The sequence below is a fragment of the Plecotus auritus genome (genome assembly GCF_963455305.1).
Source record: "Plecotus auritus genome assembly, chromosome: 13".
Classification (NCBI taxonomy): Eukaryota; Metazoa; Chordata; class Mammalia; order Chiroptera; family Vespertilionidae; genus Plecotus; species Plecotus auritus.
The window spans coordinates 14,410,657-14,432,555 of record NC_137779.1 but is presented as its reverse complement, the minus strand read 5'-3'; the positions used below and the strand labels follow the sequence as shown (position 1 = coordinate 14,432,555).

The window sequence follows — 21,899 nt, the reverse complement described above, 5'->3', positions numbered from 1 at the left end:
AAAACAGAGGTAAGGGAGAGATAGGGCTATCAAGGGACATATAAAGGATTTTTTTCATGAAAGGTTGAGGAAGAAGCTTCTTGCATTTTGGAGAAGCATCTCCATGATGGAGATGGTGCTGGAGAGAGGGGACAAGGCCTCTAGATACTGGACTTGACCCCACTGAAGCTGGCATTCATTGTCTGGTATGGGGACAAGAAACTCTTGAGGCTCTCTGTCCACTATTCCCACCCCACTAATGAAGATTAACAACAATTAAGTTAGGCCATGTAATCTGACCCATTAGTATGCATCTTCCCCAGATCAGAGGGCGGTTATGTTGGGCCATGAGTTGGCCTCATAGATCACCATGATAGTAACAAGCTAGGGGTGGCAACTGCTTTGACTTCAAATAATTTTCTTTTTGTGCTTAAGCTAGTCCTGAAGGACTGACGCAATTTCTGGAGATCCTAGCCTAGTCCCAAAGGGCCCAGCCCAGGCTGTAGGGTGGAGCCCAGTCCTGAAGAGCCCACCCTAGCCTGGGCCAGAAGAGCCGAACCTAGTCCCGAACAGCCAAACCCAGTCTGGAAGGGCAGAGCCTAGCCCGGAACGGTGAAGTTTAGCCCCTAAAAGCCCCGCCAAGGCCTAAGAGCCGAATCTAGTCCCAAAGGGTGGAGCCTAGTGCTCCCCCAAACTTGGAATTAATGCCTTTTCAATGTTCCTATCTCATATAATGAATAAAAAGGAGTACCTTTCATTTCCCTATATTTATGAGACATTTACATTTCCTTTTTGTGAACTATCATTAACTAGACTTAAAAGTGCTAATGTTTCAGCTGGAAAAGTTTTAATTTCCTGAGTTCCCTGAGAGCTTCCATTCATTTCTTTATGTCATTTTCATATAAATCTAGACTCTTAATCTGTCTTACTTCTGTTTTATGTCCAAGGCCTTAGAACCCTTGATGGCACAGATAGGCACTTAGATCTATTTATTAGATAAACAAATGTATGTATGTTATAGTAAAAAAACTAGAAACAATCTGTAGGCAGATTAAATATGGCCACAAATTATTTATAGACCTTCCCATCAATAGGTAGATTTATTTCCCCACCCCTTGAATCTGTGGTAACCTTGTGATTTGCTCTGACCATTATACTGTGCAGAAGTGTCTGCTGTTCTGAGACCTGACCTTGAGAGACCTTGATGCTTCTGCTCTGGCTCCTTTAGAATACTTCCACCATCAAGAAGAGCCCACTCTGGTCTACTATAGGATGAGAGGCGAACCAAATGCAAGATGTTATAAGGCCACCTTAGACTATGCAAGTTGTGATGAATAGAGCAGACCCACCCACCTAATGGTCTTATAAACATACTAGAGGCCCAGTGCATGAAGATTTGTGCAAGAATGGGCCTTCCTTCCCCTGGCTGCCAGCACGGCCTTTGCTCTGGCCAGAGCCGCCTTTCTGCCTTCACTCAGGCCTGGAGCCGCTTTTCCACCTTCCCATGCTGCCCAGAGGCCTGGAGCTGCTGGGGTGGTCCGGAACGCCTGCGTCCCACCCCACCCCCGGCAGCTCGGTGCCTGTGTATGCAAAGTAACCCGCCATCTTTGTTGGGTTAATTTGCACACCCACTCCTGAATGGCTGGTGGGCGTCGCGAAGGTATGGTCAATTTGCATCTTTCTCTTTTAGTGTAGATATGTGGTAATTGTCTTAAGGCCCCAAGTTGTGGTGTGGAGTGATTTGTTATGCAGCAACAGATACTGATGTAAACTTCAATGTCCAATACGTGACTGGCTAAAGACATGGGTCAACCCTACCAGGGAACATTATGTAGTTATAACTACAGATTTGGAAAGACGTCCAAGATACATAAATAAAAAAGTTTCAGTCTTGAGATCTCAGAATTTAGACCTACAAACGCCAGTAGTCTAGACATTCGCACAACCCTATTACTAATATAATACAGGTACTATTACTAATCCTATTTTATAAATGGGAAAACTGAGTCCCAGAGAGTTTAAGTAGTTGTCCAAAGTTCAGATAGCTAGTTAAGTTGCTGAGCTATGGATTGAACCCATAGGCTGCAAAGCCTGTGCTCTTAACACAAGATGCTGTACTGTTCACTCTAGCATCGACAACTCCATATCTCCACTTTATTCTATTTATAGTCTTTCCCTGCTTCATTGTATTAATCCAAAACCTGCATTTCAACATTAATTTTCTGAATTTTAGTGGTGTCAATTATTATCTGAGCAGACCAATCTCAGAAGTTTATAAACTTAACGTAAGGAAAATCAACTAAAAAAAAAAACGGCCTTAAAAATATTCTTATATAAAACATGTCTATAGGAAAGAGTAAGAAAACAAACAGGAGGGAAGCCTGAGAGCAACAAATAGGCATTATCCAGTAGCCATAGGCTAACTTTACAGGTTAGTGACCTAATGATTTAACAAATAAAACAAACACAAAAACAAGAAGCTAAACCTAAGAAAAATAATCAACAAAATAATATTTACCTTTGGAATCAGCATTTGGGAACAGCCTGTTCCATGGCACCTTATTTTTGTGTGGGAGAGAAAGCAAATAGTTTCTAGCTTTTAGATTGATTATGCAGTTCAGGTCTTCCTGTGATGGGGATCCAAGAATACCTATTAGATAAAATAATTACCTGTTAATTATCAAGACCAAAGTAAACTGACCACACACCATCAGCTGTAGGGCAGAATGGGCCTTGATAATTAATGTCTTCTCACACCACCTGCCAATGCTTACCTTTCTTATTAACAAGTTTTTTTTACAAGGATCCTTATCATTTTGAATCAAGGACCATTAAAAACTCAAGTCTGTCATAGGTTAAAGAGCTGTTAAAATTCTTAATTTAATGAAATGACTCTGATATAAATTGATGAAATGAATAAATCTAGTCCCTAATGAGCTCTTACCCAGAATGTGGTTCAGCTGGTCAAGGTAATGCTTCCCTGGGAAGATGGGCCTGTTGGAGAGCATCTCTGCCAGAATGCAGCCTACAGACCAAATATCAATGGACTTGGTATAGCCCTGCAATAGAAAGGGAGAAAAGATAGAAAATGTTATCTGGCGTTACAAGACAAAATGAGATCTTCTTACATGACAGGCACATGACTGTCAGGAGTTTTAGCCTCCCCTTTGGCTCTAAAATTCAAAAATAAATGAAAAAGATAGAGAAACCAATAATAATTTTATTTTCTTAGAGGATGTTGAACAACCAAGACTACTTAATCTTACTGATCTTCAAAGTTGATTATGTTATTATAAAATAAGAATTTCCAAAGTATAGTTCATTCTTTTCAAATAATTTGAGAGAAAAAATTAGCATCCTTAGAAATTGAAGCTAGAAATAAGAAAAAGCAATCACACCTATTAGTTTAGAACATTTGTAGCCTATTAACTCATTTTGGAAACCTGGAAACTAACTCAAAAGAAGGGGCACTATTATACTTCCAGAATATTTTTATCCATTTTGCAAATCATTTTTTAAATTTTTTAAAAATATATAATTTTTAATATATTTTATTGATTTTTTTACAGAGAGGAAAGGAGAGGGATAGAGTTAGAAACATCGATGAGAGAGCAACATCGATTCAGCTGCCTCCTGCACGCCCCCAACTGGGGATGTGCCTGCAACCAAGGTACATGCCCTTGACCGGAATCGAACCCGGGACCCTTCAGTCCACAGGCCGACGCTCTATCCACTGAGCCACACCGGTTAGGGCAAATCATTTTTTTTATAACAAAGGTATATTTTATTAGTGCAGTTAATACATATTTTCTTTTATTGCAATTATGAAGGTAGGATAGTGTATTTGTCTGTTCAGGCTGCCATACACACACTAGGTGGCTTAAACAACAGAAATTTATTTCTCCATATATCTGTGCACATACATGGGCTTTCCTCTGTACATGTGCAGAGAGAGAGAGAGAGCTCTCTGACATCTCCTCTTACAAGGACAATACTTTTATATATATATATATGTATGTATGTATGTATATGTATATATATACTTTTTAATTTAATAAATCTTTATTGTTCAGATTACAATTGTTCCTCTTTTTTCCCCCCAAAGCTCCCCTCCACCCGGTTCCCATCCCACCCTCTGCCCTTTCCTCCCCAACACTGTCCTCATCCATAGGTGTACGATTTTTGTCCAGTCTCTTCCTGCACCCCCCACACCCCTTCCCCAGCGAGAATTGTCAATCCACTCCCTTTCTATGCCCCTGATTCTATTATATTCACCAGTTTATTCTGTTCATCAGATTTTTTATTCACTTAATTTTTAGATTCACTTGTTGATAGACATGTATTTGTTGTTCATAATTTTTATCTTTACCTTTTTCTTCTTCTTCCTCTTCTTAAAGAATACCTTTCAGCATTTCATATAATACTGGTTTGGTGGTGATGAACTCCTTTAGCTTTTTCTTATCTGTGAAACTCTTTATCTGACCTTCAATTCTGAATGATAGCTTTGCTGGGTAGAGTAATCTTGGTTGTAGGTTCTTGCTATTCATCTCTTTGAATATTTCTTGCCACTCCCGTCTGGCCTGCATAGTTTCTGTTGAGAAATCAGCTGACAATCATATGGGTGCTCCCTTGTAGGTAACTGTTTTTCTCTTGCTGCTTTTAATATTCTCTCTTTGTCTTTTGCTCTTGGCATTTTAATTATGATGTGTCTTGGTGTAGTCCTCTTTGGATTCCTTTTGTTTGGGGTTCTGTGCGCTTCCTGGACTTGTAAGTCTATTTCTTTCACCAGGTGGGGGAAGTTTTCTGTCATTAATTCTTCAAATAGGTTTTCAGTATCTTGCTCTCTCTCTTCTTCTGGCACACCCACAATTCTGATGTTGGTACGCTTGAGGTTGTCCCAGAGGCTCCTTACACTGTCTTCAAATTTTTGGATTCTTTTTTCTTTTCCGGTTGAGTGTTTTTTGCTTCTTTGTATTTCAAATCTTTGACTTGATTCTTGCAGTCCTCTAGTCTGCTGTTAGGTCTCTGTATAATATTTTTTATTTCAGTCAGTGTATGTTTAATTTCTAGTTGGTCCTTTTTCATATCCTTGAGGGTCTCACTAAATTTATTGGCCTTTTCTAGGAAATTCCTGAAAAACCTTATAACTGTGGTTTTGAACTCTATATCGTTATTTGCTTTTCTCCATTTCTTTCATTTGTGATCTGTTTCTTTGTCTCCGCATTTTCGCTGCTTCCCTGAGTTGGTAGAGTAGCTTTGTGTGGTAGGTGTCCTATAGGGCACAGTGGCTCAGCCTCCCCAGTTACCTGAGGTGGACACTCTTGGTGCACCCCTTTGTGGACTGTGTGCTCAGCCTTGTTGTAATTAAGTCTTGATTGTTGTTGGTGTCACTGGAAGGAATTGACCTCCAGGCCAATTGGCTGTGAGGATCAGCTGTGTCTATGCTGGGAGAACTTCTGTGCTGGAGACACTCTTATGAGATAAGACTTTCAAAATTGCAAAAGCCTCTGTGCTCAGCTTGGATGGGGCGGAGTTTCAGGGCGGAGCAGATAGCCTTCGTTTCCTGTCAGCCCAGCCCTATGGGGCCCCTGGGTCTCAGTGTCCCTCGGTAATTGCTGCAAGCACCTCTGAGAGAAAGCCGCCCTCAAGTTTCGCCCGCTGCCAGACAGTCCAGTTTCTCCCCAAATGAGTTAGGGTTCCCAGAAACTTGCCCGGAACTGGAGTTCAGCACAGTCGGGAACTTCCGTCTCCCTCCCGCTTTAGAAGGCCAGCCGTGCACTTAGCCGCCCGTGCATTCAGCAGTCAGTCCTCTCTGCGCATGCGCGCCTCTGGACCTCTGCCTTCCGCAGCTCCCGAGTCTCAGTGTGCTTTCTCTTTTCCTGACAGTCCAGATCCCCCAAATGAGTCTGGTTTCCCAGAGTCTCGCCTGGGACTGGAGTTCAGTGCAGTCGGGAACCTCCTTCTCCCTCCTGCTTTAGAAAGCCAGCTGCTCACTCAGCCGCCCGTGCACATAGCCGCCCGTCCTCTCCATGTGCGAGTCTCTGTACCTCAGCCTTTTGCAGCTCCTCTGAGTCTCAATGTGCTTTCCTCTTTCCTTCTACTTGTAGAATTTCCACTCAGCCAGCTTTCCTGTGGTTCTGGATGGTGTCCGTTTTGTCTTTTAATTGTAGTTTTTGATATTGTTGTGCGAGGCAGCAGTTTAGGTGTTTACCTATGCCGCCATCTTGGTTTCTCCTTGCAAATCATTTTTAAAAAGTCAAGCTGAAGCCCAGCCAGTGCGGCTCAGTGGTTGAGCATTGTCATGAACCAGGCAGTCAACAGTTCGATTACTAGTCAGGACACATGCCCAGGTTGTGGGCTCAATCCCCAACAGGGGGCATGCAGGAGACAGCTGATCAGTGATTCTCTCATCATTGATGTTTCTATCCCTCTCTCCCTCTCTTTTCCTCTCTCTGAAATCAATAAAAAAATCCCCAAACCCCACAACCCCCGACCCCGTGAATCTCAATCTCCACAGAAGCTCTCAATGTTTGCCACCTGTTTCATAAGCCTAACAAAGATATACTTCCCTTTTTCTTGCTTTTATGTATTTATTCCATTATTTTTTCTGACCAAGATTCAGACTTATAAGAAGAGTTTGCCTACGAATTGAATGCACTTTCACAGCCACTTGGAGATCAGAGGAACACATGACATTTGGAAACAGGATTATTATATAATTTTAAAGAATCCATAACAGTTCTTATTCTTTCCACACCTGTTTTCTCTATATTATAATTTTGCTGAGGAGTCATTCTTTTTTATCAGCTAAATCTGATAACCTCTAACACCGACCCAGCCTACATCCAGGAGTGGCAGTAGCAGGTGTAAAAGCTGTCACAGCCCTAGCCGGTTCGGCTCAGTGGATAGAGCATCGGCCTGTGGATTGAAGGGTCCTGGGTTCGATTCCAATCAAGGGCACATACCTTGATTGCAGGCTCCTCCCCGGCCTGGGCCCTGATCAGGGCTCATGCAGGAGGCAACCAACCAATGTGTTTCTCTCACATTGATGTTTCTCTCTGTCTTTCCCTCTCTCGTCCACTCTCCCTAAAAAATCAATGGAAAAATATCCTCAGGTGAGGATTAACAACAACAACAAAAAAAGCTGCCACAGGTGGAACATCAGTAGAGCTGGGCAAGGACAAAGACCATTTATTGTAACAGTGACCAGAGAGGCATACTCTCCAACTCTGTAACACGTCAGCACTACTCCAGCTGAGGCCAAAATCCAGGGCCCAGGGTTCAATGCTGAACAGAAGATTATGACAGCACCTTGGTTCTGCCCAAACAGGCCAAGACTGAACCCATGTGGAAACAGGTGTACTGAGAGGGAGGCTTATTTTCTTTATATGCGAACTTGCTCCTTACCTTGGAATTCAACATAATTTCTGGAGCCCTGTACCAACGTGTGGCTACATACTCTGTCAGGAACCCTGTGTGATCATGGTCTGGATCTGCAACGCGGGCCAAGCCAAAATCACAGATCTAAGAGAGAAAAAAAATGGACACCTTAGAGATTCTAACCAATTTAATATTAAAATATCATAAAATAAAAAAGACAATAGCAATAATATCAGTAATAAGTAGTTACTACTATTACTATGTGGCAGGTACTTTGCTGGGAATTCTACATACTCATTCTTATTTAATTCTCACAACAACCTGAAGGCAGTGATGACAATCCACGTTAAAGACAAGGAACAGGCTGAAGGAGTCTGTAATAGGACACATTTTAAGAAGCATCCAACCTTTCATTATCTGCTTACCCCACAACAATCTCATTTAGGTTGTTTGACAAAAACTGTCCTGAGGAAAAATAAAGTCACCAAAAACCACCCAGGATCCTTTCTAGGGCCCCCACCTGCTGGCCCTCCTAGGATAATCACTGCTAGGATCAGCTCTTCAACCTACACTTCTACTTCTCAGACTTTACTTCCTGCTATTCTTCCACCTGTTCTGTAAATGTAGGTATTTCCAAAGATTCTTTCCACTTTCCTCGCAAATTCACTCCCAAAGCTTTAAAAGGTTTCATATGCTGAAGTCAAATCATTTTTCCCTTAATATCCAGCTTCTCTTTTCTCCTGACTCACAAAAAGTACTGCTGGCCTTCCATCATCTGGCCATTTCATACTTTGATGCTATTCCAGACTCCAATGTATATAAAATATAACTGCAATATACTTAGTCCAATACAACTGTATGATAAATACCCCAAAAAGAGAGAAGCATGTTAACAATGACAGGTCAAAGTATAGAAGGCAGCCTGGAAGACAGAGACTGATTTGGAGGGTTACTGCTTTAATTCAGCTAATAACTGATGAGGGCCTGCACTCAGGACATAAAATGGAGACAAGAGGAAGAGACATAAAAAAAAGAAGAAAAAAAGGAAAGAAAAAAAGAAGGGGCATGCCTAAGAGATATACATAGGACTTAATTGAACATTAATCTCTGTTTAGATATTCCACTGTAGAGTGCCTCAATAATTCAGAAAAATACAGAAAGCTCCCATCCACCTCACAAATGTGTTCCTATAGCCTTGGACAATAGCATTGTCTATCATTGCACCCCTGATCCCACAGGCCCTGCTGCTTGCTTCAACTGTAGCATTCAAGGAGAGTTACATATCTGTGTTTCATAATTTCCATCTTTTGACATATTGTCACTGTATCTTCAAAAGGAGCAAATAGCACATCTGCTTCTCCAGTTACTCTTCTCAAGGCCACTTTCTATGTGTGCTCTCACAGAGTTGCATGAGGAGGAAATCCTGGGTCCTGCTCCATAGCTCTGACAGCTAACTCCAGTCACTGTACTTTCTGTCTACACAGCCTCCACCAGAGGCACCATTCTCACCTTTCAAAACTGACTTGCTTGCCAATGCCAATACACCCATGGGCCTGTCAGAGTATCTAGTTGATTGATATATGGCCATAAGTGTTTAAGGGGAATCCTAAGTTTTAACTTTGGCTTGACTTCTCTGGAGACTTTCATGTACCTGCTGCACCCTATTAGTTTCTTTTAGAGCAGGGGTGGGCAAACTTTTTGACTCGAGGGCCACAATGGGTTCTTAAACTGGACCGGAGGGCCGGAACAAAAGCATGGATGGAGTGTTTGTGTGAACTAATATAAATTCAAAGTAAAGGAGCGGAGGGGAGAGCAAGAGAACTGGATAGAACAGAACAGCCAGATCCGACTCGCGGGCCGTAGTTTGCTCACGGCTGTTTTAGAGCCTTTTCTACCAATACCTGTGAAACAAATTGCAGGAAGCCACCTCAGTACTTGTACCCACGAGGTTCACTAGCAACATGATCCCATTTGGCATGATTTCCAACTTAGAGAAGCAATGAATGATTGATTTCTTCTTATATATGAAGGAGAGTCCTCTATGCTATTCAGAGCCCTCACCTACCATGCTGGACTACCACCGACCCATTTAAATTATGTGTGGCTTGAACTTCGTAATACATCTGTGACCCATCGTTTCTCTTTTTTTAGAGCTAACACTTTATCTTCTAACTCAGCCTGCTTTCTGTAGTGTAAATGGATACCTGAAGCCACATTCTGAATTGTGCAGAGAAGAAATACTGCATCTTGTCAGCAGCAAAAACTAGCATAAGTCTGAGATCATGACCACAGATACTACACTAGCATCACACAGACTGGATGGAACTAGACTTGATACACAGCTTTCCGTGGGTCTGCTGAATCACAAAACAAATCCCAGATAGATTTTTTTAAAACCAGAAAAGAAATTCACAGACCAATGAGGTTCTAAGTGTCACCACACTCCTCTGGACTTAGCAAAAACTAGTCTCCCCGCCTGCAATCTAATTCATCCTCTAAATCTTACCTAAGTGTCATTTCCAAAATGTAAGTCACCTCTCTGGCTCAAAAACCTTTTAACCTTTGCCTACTGAATGAAGCCCATATTCTTTAAGCATGACTTTCAAGGCCATTCACCGTCTTTATGTCGTCTCTTCCACTGCCACCTTTGTCTCAGACCTGCTCCCATTTACTCCAGACCATACTGACCACGCAATGCCCTTTCAACTGTGTGCCCTACCTATGCCATTCCTACCCTAAATACCCAGCTTGGAAGTTACTCTTCTGAGAAATTCCCCAGGAGTCAGCACCACTTCCAAGAATTGCTCACTTTTCTGAGCTCTTCTAATATTTTTGTTAGACGTTTATTATATGTAAGTACACAACCATAATCCATGAGAGTTGTGCATATCCCTGTTTCCCAAGCAAGAATGTAAGTTGCTAGAAAAAGGCAAGACTTGACTTACTTTTTATTCCCAAGTGTCCTATACATAGTGAGCTCTCAACATTTGATGAACAATTGCCTTAGTTTAAATGTTTTAAGAAGCGTAACAACTGGGGTGAATTAATTGGCAGACATTCTATTTCAGCAGGTCCTTGAGTAACATCATTTTGTTATAATGTTGATAAGAAATTTAACTCTTGCTTATATCAATTAGACTATGATAAAACTGGTTTTATTACATGTCATTCTGCATCAACTTGAAGAAACCATCAATGACATTAAGCAAGGATTTACTGTATTTTCACAATAATGGAATTATTAACAAGCTCTTAAAAATAAAAATCAGGGTAAAAGTTACCAGGATAAAATATTAAATTAATAATCTTGTTAATAAAATGACAGTGTTCAAAGTGGCAATATTAAGGAAGAAAGAAAAAATAGAAATTGGAATTAGTGGCATTCCTTCACTAGGAAAGACAACTGAACATATCACTATGCTGTAATACATGTTTCTTTAAAGTTAAAAACAAGGGTACAGTTGCTCCTCCTCATCCTTTCCTTCCAGGAAATCCAGTCCAAAAGCTATTAGGTGGGATCAGGTGACCTAATTATCTCTGTGGGGTGGGGAGAACTACAGCAGCCCAGTGGAATATGTAGCATCCAAGTGGAGTTAAGAGTGGGCTCCAGACTGAGACATGGTCTAGGTGTGAGATGAAGAGGGAATCCATGTGGGTAGGTAGTGGTAGCCCACCCAGGGGATTTCATTTCACTAATCCCACCCAGGGGATTAGTCTGAGGAGGGTGAACAATAGATCCATGGATTATAGTGCACAAATCAACATTAGAGGTTGCAAAACGTAATTTTTTAAATTTTATTCCTTCTGCATTTATTGACTGGCACTCTCTTTAAAAATACATATATTTATTAATTTCAGAAAGAAAGGGAGGAGGAGAGATAGAAACATCAATGATGAGAATCCTTGATCAGCTGCCTCCTGCATGCCCCCTACTAGGGATGGAGCTTGCAACCTGCGTATATGCCCTGACCAGGAATCACATGGTGACCTCCTGGTTCCTGGGTTGACTCTCAACTGCTGAGCAACACCCAGCTGGGCCAATTTTAGAACATTTTTATAACTGCAAAAAGAAAGCTTGAACCCATTAGCAGTTTCAACCCTATTCTACGGGCCCTAGGCAACCACTAACCTTTCTAGATTTTTCTGTTCTAGACATTTCATATAAATGGAACTATACAATATGTGGCCTTTTATGATTGGCTTCTTTCACTTACAAAATAATGTTTATCCATGTTGTAGCATTTATCTGTGCTTCACTCCCTTGTATTCCATGTATGAATCTACCTCATTTTATCCAGCATTTAGACATTTGAACTGTCTCTATATTTAGGCTATTTTGCTATGAATCTTTGTGTACTTTTTGTGTGGTCATGTTTCATTTCACTTAGGCATACACATAGGAGTGAAATCCTCATGAACACTTCTCTGACTTTTTAATTATAGCTATCCTACTTTGTATGAAGTATTATCTTACTGTGGTTTTGATTGCATTTCCCTACTGACTAACATATTTATTGGACATTGGTATATTTTCTTTAGAGAGATGTCTATACAGATCCTTTGCCCATTTTTAAACTTGGTTATTTAACTTTTTGGTGTTTTTTTTTGTTTGTTTTGTTATCTTTTAATTTTTGAATTGTAAGGGTTTTTAATGTAGTCCAGGTATGTCTTATTGAAATACATGATTTACAAACATTTTTTCTCATTTTGTGGGTTGTCTTTTTACTTTTTTGACAGTTTACTTTGTAGCACAAGTTCCTAATCTTTTTTTAAATTATTATTATGGCTTTATTAATTTTAGAAAGAGAGGGAAAGAGAGAAACATCGATTGGTTGCCTCTTGTACGCATCCCAACTGGGGACTGAACCCACAACGGGGGCATGTGCCCTAACTGGGAATGAAACCAGCGCCCTTACTGTGCATGGGACAACGCTTAGTCAACTGAGCCACACCAGCCAGGCACAAGTTCCTAATCTTGATGAAATCCATTTTTTTCTTTTGTTGCTTGTGCTTTTGGTGCCAATGTCTAAGAGGCTCTGCCTAATGCAAAATTGCAAAGATTTACTTCTATGTTTTCTAAATATATTTTAGTTGTAGCTCTTAAATTTAGGTCTTTGATCCATTTTGAGTTAATTTTTGCACATGATGTGAGGCAGGGCCCAAACTCATTCTTTTGCATATGGCTATCCAATTGCTCCAGGACCATTTGTTGAATAGAGTATTCTTTCCCCAATGAATGATCTTAGCATTCTTATCAAAAATCACTTGATCATAAACTTATGAGTTTATTTATTGACTCTCAATTCTATTCCACTGATGTATATGACTACTCTTATGCCAGCATCACACTTTTTTTTATTACTCTATCTTTTTAGTAAGGCTTGAAATCAGTAAGTGTCTTTCAACTTTATTCTTCTGTAAGGTTGTTTTCGTTATTCTGGGTCTCTTGAATTTCCACATGCATTTCAGCAACAACCTGTTCTTTTCTGCACAAAAGCCAACTGGAGCTTTGATAGGGACTGCATTAAATCTATAGATCAATTTGGGGAATATTAATATCTTAAAAATAGTAAGTCTTACAATCTATGAACATGGTATATCTTTCCATTTATCTTCTTTTTTATTATTTTGCAGGTAGGAAACACCTTTATTATTAGCCTTAACTCATTCATCATGTAGTGTACAACATGGATCCCATGTCCAGAGGAGCTGTATCAATCTTTCCTGGCTGTGGCTTGCCCTTCTAGTCCAGATGCCAGGCTTCTGTCCATCATACCAGAGAAGCAAACCCTCCCTTCCCAGGAGTTGCTGGAGTGCTGAGGGTCAAGACTGTCCCAGGATTGTTAAGACTGTCCTAGGATTAGAACTTCAGTCTCTCCCATCTTGGCTAAGGTTCTGGGGAAGACAAGGCAGGAGCCTGGATGATCAGTCATTGGTTTCATGATCATTTAAAAAACAAAAAAGACAACCATTTCACAGTTAAAAAAAAAAAAAAAAATAGGAGTCTGAGAAGAGAAGCTGGGGAATCCCCTTGAGGCCCAAGCAGCTGTGTTTCCTTGAATTCTGCAGAGCAGGCCATGGTGCCCCAGTGTCTTGTCCAGTCACTGGCTGGAGCTATAGGGTCAACTGAAGGTACATCCTTTCGAACAGCAGCATGTTTTAGATCAGTTTTACCCACCAGATGTATGAAGAACAGAGGGAGATGAGGGAGACGGTGACAGTGCGCAAGGTGGGAAGCCAGAGCAACAGGTGCCGATAGCACTGGGGCTGGGACAGGTACTGGGCCTGCATGTACTCAGTGAGCACCACCTGAGCCTTCTCCTGAAGGTTTTCCATGTGCACTGGGTCTGAGAGGCCCACAGCATTGGGTGTGAACAGCGTGATGGCCTTTAAGCAGAGAAACTTGACTGAATTGACCTGCAGGCAGTCCAGCTTGTCTGCCTTTCCTGAAAGGTGCACATCCAGTCCACGAAGGCTACAGGGCCATGGGCATGGCATGCAGACCAGTGATGGCCAGCAGTGGCACTGCGTGCAAGGGCAGCACAGCCTGTGATGCATGCACTGTAGCTCAGGTGCAGCAGCGCCACCTGGTGGGCCACCAGGTCAGAGAAGAAGGGCCTATGGCACACCCAACTCCACCTTGCTGAATAGCAGCTCCATTGCCTGTTCACACACTTGTCCATGCCCAGTATCACGTCCACACCTGCTGCTGCCAGCACAGAGCCCAGAGCCCAGGAGTCTGCCTGAGGATATCTAGGTGGTCTTCTTCTTTTTGAAATATATTTTTATTGATTTCAGAGAGGAAGGGAGAGGGAGAAATAGAAACATCAACAACGACAGAGAACCACCGAAGGCTGCCTCCTACACAGGATTGAGTCTGCAACCCTGACATGTGTCCTGACCGGGAATTGAACTGTGACCTCCTGGTTCATAGGTCGACATTCAACCACTGAGCCATGCCAATCGGGCTCTAGGTTTTCTTGAATGCACATTGATTTTTGTCACTGAATCCACATTCCTTCTTCTTACCTAAAACATCTGTAGATTTCCCTATTTATTTAGCTTTGCTACCTATTAAAATAGAAATATATATATAGATATGCTGCCCATAGTCAAGAGAATTCTCAGGACTGTAAAGGATCTACAGTTTTCCTGCTTACTGGAAATGCCTTATTTGGGTATTAAAGTCATTGAGGTTTCCTGAGTATTCTTCTTATAAAATTTATTAAAGAAAACAGTCACCAATGAAACAGATGATTATGTTAACTTACAAATAATGCACATGATCCTACTTTTATATCCTCCTATATAATAAAAGCCTAATATGCAAATTGACCAAATGGTGGAAAGGGAATAACTGGTCGCTATGACACACACTGACCATTAGGGGGCAGAAGCTCAACACAGGAGCTGCCCCCTGGTGGTCAGTACACTCCCACAGGGGGAGCGCCACTCAGCCAGAAGCCGGGCTCACGGCTGGTGAGCACAGCAGCAGTAGCCTCTCCCACCTCCGTGGCCTGCTCCCGGGCCTAAGCCTGCAGTCGGACATCCCCCAAGGGCTCCTGGACTGCGAGAGGGCGCAGGCTGGGCTGAGGGGACCCCCCCCCGCCGAGTGCACGAATTTCATGCACTGGGCCTCTAGTATAAGAATAAAAGTACACATTATGGCCCGGCCCTTGTGGCTCGGTGGTTCAACGTCAACCTAGGAACCAAGGGGTCACAGTTTGATTCCCTGTCAGGGCACATGCCCAGGTTGTGGGCTTGATCCCCAGTAGGGGGCATGCAGGAGGCAGCCAATAGATGATGTTTTTCTCTCATTGATGTTTCTATCTCTCTCTCCCCCTTCCGTCTCTCTCTAAAACCAAGAAACATATTTTTTTAAAAGTACACATTATGTAAGAGCATAGAAAAAACTGTGGAAGAAAATACACCAATCTGTTATAGTGGTTACCTCTGGAGAGGAAGAAACAATGGGATGGAAAAGAAGAGAACGAGCACTCTTGAATACTTGATTTTGCCATAAAAATGTTTTCACATATTTCTGGTATAATTTTAAATATGAGTAACAATAAATAAAAACATGCCCAGCAAATGTTTTTTCAATATGTATCATCCTAAAAGTAAAGAACCTGCCTGACCTTGAGATCACAGGTGGTGTTGAGCAGCAGGTTGGAAGGTTTGAGGTCACGGTGCAGTACGTTAGCTGAATGGATATATTTTAACCCTCTGAGGATCTGGTAAAGAAAATAGCAGATATGGTCGTTGCTGAGGTGTTGTGTCTTCAAGAGCTTGTAGAGATCTGTTTCCATGAGGTCCTGTACTATATATCTGTTTGGACAGGTTAAGGGTAACACACCAAACATCTGGTCACACTTAGCAAAGCACTGAAAACAAATGAACCCTTTCCCCAAGCAGTTCATTATTACATCATGAGGACCATGAGGGAAATGAGAAACTTAGTATTCCTTTATGGAAGGAATCTGAAGTAGTTAACTCTTTTTGAGATCCTGTGAGACAAACGGCATTATATTTGCTTGATAATGACCTATTATTTGCCTACATTAAGACCTGAAAAAGGCTGTTATGGAAATATTTGCCAATCTTGAAATCTTAACCTTCTAGGTCTCCGAGTTGTCCAACATCAAAAAGCCCCTCCAACGCTTGTTGGAAAGAGCTGAGTGAAGGTGGTGACCAGCAAGCATCATACACTCCTTTCTTTGGCCCAGCAACAACTTGTAATGTAACTGTTCTTTTACCTCCCTTCTTGTTCCCTTCGCCTCAAAAATCAACCATAAAACTTTTGGAAATACAGGCCTAAAACACACTGCTATTAAATTCAACCCTCAGTCTATCTACTTGGCTTTTTAATTAATGTTAAGACCCTAAAGAAGTAAGACTATGAGAAAGTCCTATCAAGAAGGAGCTTGTGCTCATTTTGCTTCTCTTGCTTTCTTGTCATGTGTCTAGCAGCTGTAACTTCAGCTATGGTTAAATGCTTTACAGAAATTAAGTTATACAAGCCTTTAGCTTTTTTGTTGTTGTTGTTTGTTAATCCTCACCTGAGGATATTTTTGCCATTGCTTTTTAGAGAGTAGAGAGGAGGGGTGGATGGGGAGGGAGAGAAAGATAGAGAAAGAGAGAGAAAACATTGATGTGAGAGAGACATCGGCTGGTTACCTCTTGCACATGCCCCAACTGGGGCAGGGGATCGAACCAAGATCCTTTACTGCACAGGCTGACACCCTAACCAGTGAGAAACACTGACTAAGGCTAGCCTTTAGCTTTTAACTTCACTATAATATAATTTCATTAGTAATTATTTTGCATTTCTTTTATTTTTTACTTGTTGTTAATCCTCACACGAGGCTATTTTTCCATTGATTTTTAGGGAGAGTCGAAGAGAAAGGGAAAGACAGAGAAACACCAATGCGAGAGAAACACATCAACTGGTTGCCTCCTGCATGAGCCCTGACCAGGGGTTAGGCTGGAAGTATGTGCCCTTGACTGAATCGAATCTGGGACCCTGTGGTCCGCAGGCTGACGCTCTATCCACTGAGCCAAACCAGCTAGGGCTATTTTGCCTTTCCTTTATTCATTTCTGTGTTCAGATTAATGTATGTCTCCTACAGATTCATGCTAGATGAGACACGACATGGGATTCAAATGAAACCTACTTGCACACTTGTCATCAGAAAGAGATTTGATTTTTATGGCAAAAGGTAAAATAGGACAACAGTTGGTAGGAGCAGAAGGTATTTCACTTAAAATATCACTACAACTTAGTAACAGAGCTATTTAAAAATGGAAAGGGCTGCCTAGAGATAGTGAGCTACCTCTCCCTGGAGGGGCAGAATGCAAATTAGGCAAGCTGGTAGGAATCCTGCACTAGCTGAAACTATAACTTTTCTGGCAGATTCTCTTCACTATATTTAATGCCTTTATCTTCCAAATGTAGTCTTTGCCCAGGTAGCATTCTCTGGACCTCCTTAGTCCAGATTTCTAAATGTTGGTCCTAGTTAATTACATAATTTCAGAGGAGAGTCACCTTAAAGATCATGAGGGGCTAGTACATTAATTTTAATGATGAGAAAACGGAGACCTAAAGGTAAAATGCCTTTGTCTAAGATTAGGACTATCTGGATTTGACCGGGTGATATCCAGAGTACCCTCTCTTTCTTTGTCAACAACTCTTTCTTTTCCGTTTCATCGTCATAACAAACTATATCTTTAATGAAGAAAGCATGACTGGAAATGGTTATTATCCAAGATTTTCCATAACTACACTTAAAGGAAATCTTTACTGAAAGTGACAAGAGGAAACAGTGAATCTGTCAAAGGACACTAAAAATAGAACTGATAAAATGCATCAGAGAAAAATTTTATATAATGCAAGTGTTATAGTAAATGACAAACATATTACAATTTCCCTTTAAATGTGCTCTATAACTTTTTCTTTAATCTGATAAGTCCAGGACATTTAAAATTACATTTACTCAACAAGGTACCAAGTAGTGGAGCCCAATGTCTGCAAAGGATACACATCTTTCATTTGCTCGATGGTTGGCGCTCGAATAATATCGTTGATCCCAATGATGTTCTCATGTCTGAAGCGCAGTAGGATTTTTATCTCCCTCAGGGTTCTCTGGCAGTAGGTCTGGTGCTCAAAAGGACTGATTTTCTTGATAGCTACTCGAACTTTGTTGACATTATCATAAGCAGAGCTAAAAAAAGGAAAAGGAGGGGGTAAGAGATAGCATTAAAACAACTTCTCAGGATATCCTGGTAGAAAGAATGCAAACTGGTAAAGTATTAAGTATTTAACACTCTGGTTAAATATTTAATACATGTGAAGGCAGCATGTATTTATGCACAAAAAGACCCCAAACTACGGAAGATGCAGCTAGAAAAAGGGAGCAGAGGGCCTGGCCCTGGTAACTGTGGATACTGTGGATGCCCATTTTTATAAACCTGGCAACATGGGTTTATGACACACACACAAACATGTCCCACTGTTTTTTTGTTTTGTTAATCCTCACCCGAAGATATTTTTTCCATTGATTTTTAGATTGTGGGAGGGAGGGAAGAAGAGAGGGAGAGAGGGGGAAGTGGGGGGGGGGGGGAGGAGGAGGAAGAGGAGGAGGAAGAGGAGGAGGAGGAGGAGATTGATTGAGATTGATTGTGGCTGCCTACTGCAAGTGCCAGGCTGGGGATCAAACCTGCAACCCAGGTACATGCCCTTGAAGAGTAATCAAACCTGTGACCCTTCAATGCGAAGGCCAATGCTCTAACCACTGAACACAGCAGCCAGGGCTTTCTCACTGTTTTTAACAGCAACTGCATTCTGGTAAGAGTAATCATTTCTGCCTCCAAAACAACTTCCTACTGTTGTTTCAGATTCCTCTGACTCAGCCAAAACATTCACATGACCATCAACTACATCTTCATCCCTAACGAAAATGGACCCAAGGGGACACACCTTGAATGCTTTTTATCAAAATGACATGACTCTTTCTCTCCCCCCGGAAGAAATTTAACCAAGATATTTGGATAGTCTTATAACAAAACCTATTAACATATTTTTCAAAAAATACTTTCATAGCCCAGTTCAAAAAGGTCCAGTTCTTTCCAAGTTGTCATTAAGGTCTGACCCTAATAGAAATCCAAGCAGAAGCAATTATAACTATATCTTTAATTTTATGATAAATCTGAATCTTGAATATTACTACTATCTGTACAATCAGTATTCTTTTTTGCAAGAACTTTTCATATTAATAAATATCAACATCTGGCCCATCAATTGAAGCAATGAAATAGCACTGACAGGCAGTAAGACATTACTTCTTGTTTCCTCAGGTTAGGTGCTAGAAATATAAAATAGTAAAATAAGTTTATTTCAAGTCTGTGCTTTTATAATAATATTTATCAGTCTACTTATTCAGAGAATTATTTGATGCATTTGTCTGACTATCACAAAACTATGCTGTAGAGGGACCTTATCTTACCCAGCTTCAATTCTCCCACAATACCATTAATATAGTGCACACAGGTGCCCCCAATACTTTGAAATCTATTTCCTTAAATACAAGAAGCATTACTCAAATCTTATTTTGCCTTGGTTTGCTGAATGAATACCTAAACCACTGATTTGAAGGTAGGTAGGCAAAGGAATATATTAAACAAGCTTACTCAATAATTAGAATAAATTTTATTTTATTATTTTTTATTTTATTTTCTTAATCCTTGAGAGGGAAAAGTAGAGAGAAATATCGATGTAAGAGAAACACAGTGCTGACTGCCTCCTGCATGAGCCCCAATCAGGAAAGAGCTTGCAACCAAGGTACATGCCAGTGACCTGAATTGAATCCAGGACCCTTCAGTCCGCAGGCCGATGTTCTATCCACTGAGCAAAACTGGCTAGGGCAGTGGTCGGCAAACTCATTAGTCAAGAGAGCAGCAAACCACGGCTCGCGAGCCGCAGTTTGCCGACCACTGGGTTAGGGCAAGGAAATATATATATATATATATATATTTTAGGTATAGATCTTTTTTTTAAAAAAAATATATTTTATTGATTTTTTTACAGAGAGGAAGGAAGAGTGATAGATAGTCAGAAACATCGACGAGAGAGAAACATCGATCAGCTGCCTCTTGCACACCTCCTACTGGGGATGTGCCCACAACCAAGTTACATGCCCTTGACCGGAATCGAACCTGGGACCTTTCAGTCCGCAGGCTGACGCTCTATCCACTGAGCCAAACCGGTTTTGGCAGGGCAAGGAAATATTTTAAAAAATATATTTTTATTGATTTCAGAGAGGAAGGGAGAGGGAGAAAGATAGAAACATCAATGATTCATCACTGATCAGCTGCCTCCTGCACATCCCCCACTGGGATTGAGCCTGTGACCCAGGCATGTGCCCTTGACTGAAATCAAACCCGGGACCCTTCAGTCTGACACTCTATCCACTGAGCCAAACCAGCTAGGCAAGGGAATAAATATTTTTAGAAATTAAAACTCTTTTAGGGTAATTCAAATCATAGAAAGAGCTTCAGTTCAACAAAAGGGAATACAGGTTAAAATAGTTGCAAAATACTGATTTAAACTCAACATGTAAAATTCTAGTTTTACTGAAACATGGTATTCAGACATGACCATGGCCATAAACTTGCTTTCAAGAACAGGACTGTTAGGGGGAGAGGTTTATGGTTAGTATGCCCCTCCAATTGCATCAACACTTTCTGTTTTAAGCGAGAAGGTATGAGATCATTCTCATTTAGTTCCCACTTGAAAAGAAGGTGTGACCCTATCTATGGAATTGGGTCTGTTCTACTTCATTTTGCTGTCTTTTTGGATTACACAATCTGTTGTAGAACCAATCACAAACAGTTTACACTCTTCCACAATACTCTGTATTTGCTCATTTATCCTTGGATTTCTCAGTTTTGTTTTATATATTTACTAGAGGCCTGGTGCATGAAATTCGTGCATGGGGGTGGGGGTCCCCTCAGCCCAGCCTGCACCCTCTCCAATCCGGGATCCCTTGGGGGATGTCTGACTGCTGGTTTAGGCCCGATCCTGGGCCTAACCGGCAGTTGGACATCCTTCTCACAATCCTGGACCGCTGGCTCCTAATCACTCACCTGCCTGCCTGCCTGGTCACCCATAACTGCCCCCCCCCCCCACCGCCGGCCTAATCGCCCCTCACTGCCCGCCTCTACCAGCCTGGTCGCCTCCAACTGCCCCCCTCTGCCCGACAGCCTGGTTGCCCCACGCAGCCTGCTATTTAGTCATTAGGTCGTCCCTCACTAACCCCCCTGCTGGCCTGGTCGCCCCACAGAGCCTGCTTGTTCAGTCATTTGGTCGTCCCTCACTAACCCCCCTGCCGGCCTGGTCGCCCTACGCAGCCTGATTGTTCAGTTGTTTGGTCGTCCCTCACTAACCCCCCTACCGGCCTGGTCATAGGCAGCCATCTTGTGAGGGCGTGAAGGTCAGTTTGCATATTACCGCTTTATTATATAGGAGGATTGTTCTGATAATTAACAAATATATTTTATCAGTATACCTTTTACCATGGATTATTTGGTGTCTCTTAACGTGTTAGTTTTTTGTTGTTAATCCTCACCCAAGGACATTTTTCGTTGATTTTTGGAGAGAGTGGGAGGGAGGGGAAGAGAAAAAGAGAGAGCAACACTGATGTGAGAGAGACACATCAATTAGTTGCTTCCTGCATGAGCCCTGACTGGGGCCAGGGATTGAGCCTACAACCGAGGTCTGTGCCCTTAACTGGAATAAAATCTGAGACCCTTTAGTCCTCGGGGTGACGCCCTATCCACTGAGCCAAACTGACTAGGGCAATAGTGTTAGTTTTAAAATCACTTTGGTTATTATCAACCCCATTTTCTTTTTTTTCCTCTAAGAATTTAATCCTTGCTCATCTCCCTTCTCCCAACTATTGCTATATATGCTACAGCTTTGCTTTAACCAGTTAACTGCCACGCGTCCAAAATGGAAACCATCCCCACACACCACAATATTTTGA

The 21,899-nt window shown here is 41.6% G+C and overlaps 1 protein-coding gene across 1 annotated transcript in view; it reads right to left on the bottom strand.

Annotated features, from left to right (window-relative positions):
- The window catches only part of MAPK1 (mitogen-activated protein kinase 1), a 78,847-nt gene that overhangs the window by 24,867 nt on the left and 32,081 nt on the right, over positions 1–21,899 (bottom strand). Inside the window, exons 2-6 of the mRNA XM_080650233.1 lie at positions 17,898–18,080; positions 15,498–15,687; positions 7,387–7,503; positions 2,924–3,038; positions 2,498–2,629 (exon numbers count right to left, since the gene is read on the bottom strand). Coding sequence (XP_080506359.1) covers positions 2,498–2,629; positions 2,924–3,038; positions 7,387–7,503; positions 15,498–15,687; positions 17,898–18,080 — 737 coding nt within the window. The remainder of the gene's footprint in view (positions 1–2,497; positions 2,630–2,923; positions 3,039–7,386; positions 7,504–15,497; positions 15,688–17,897; positions 18,081–21,899) is intronic.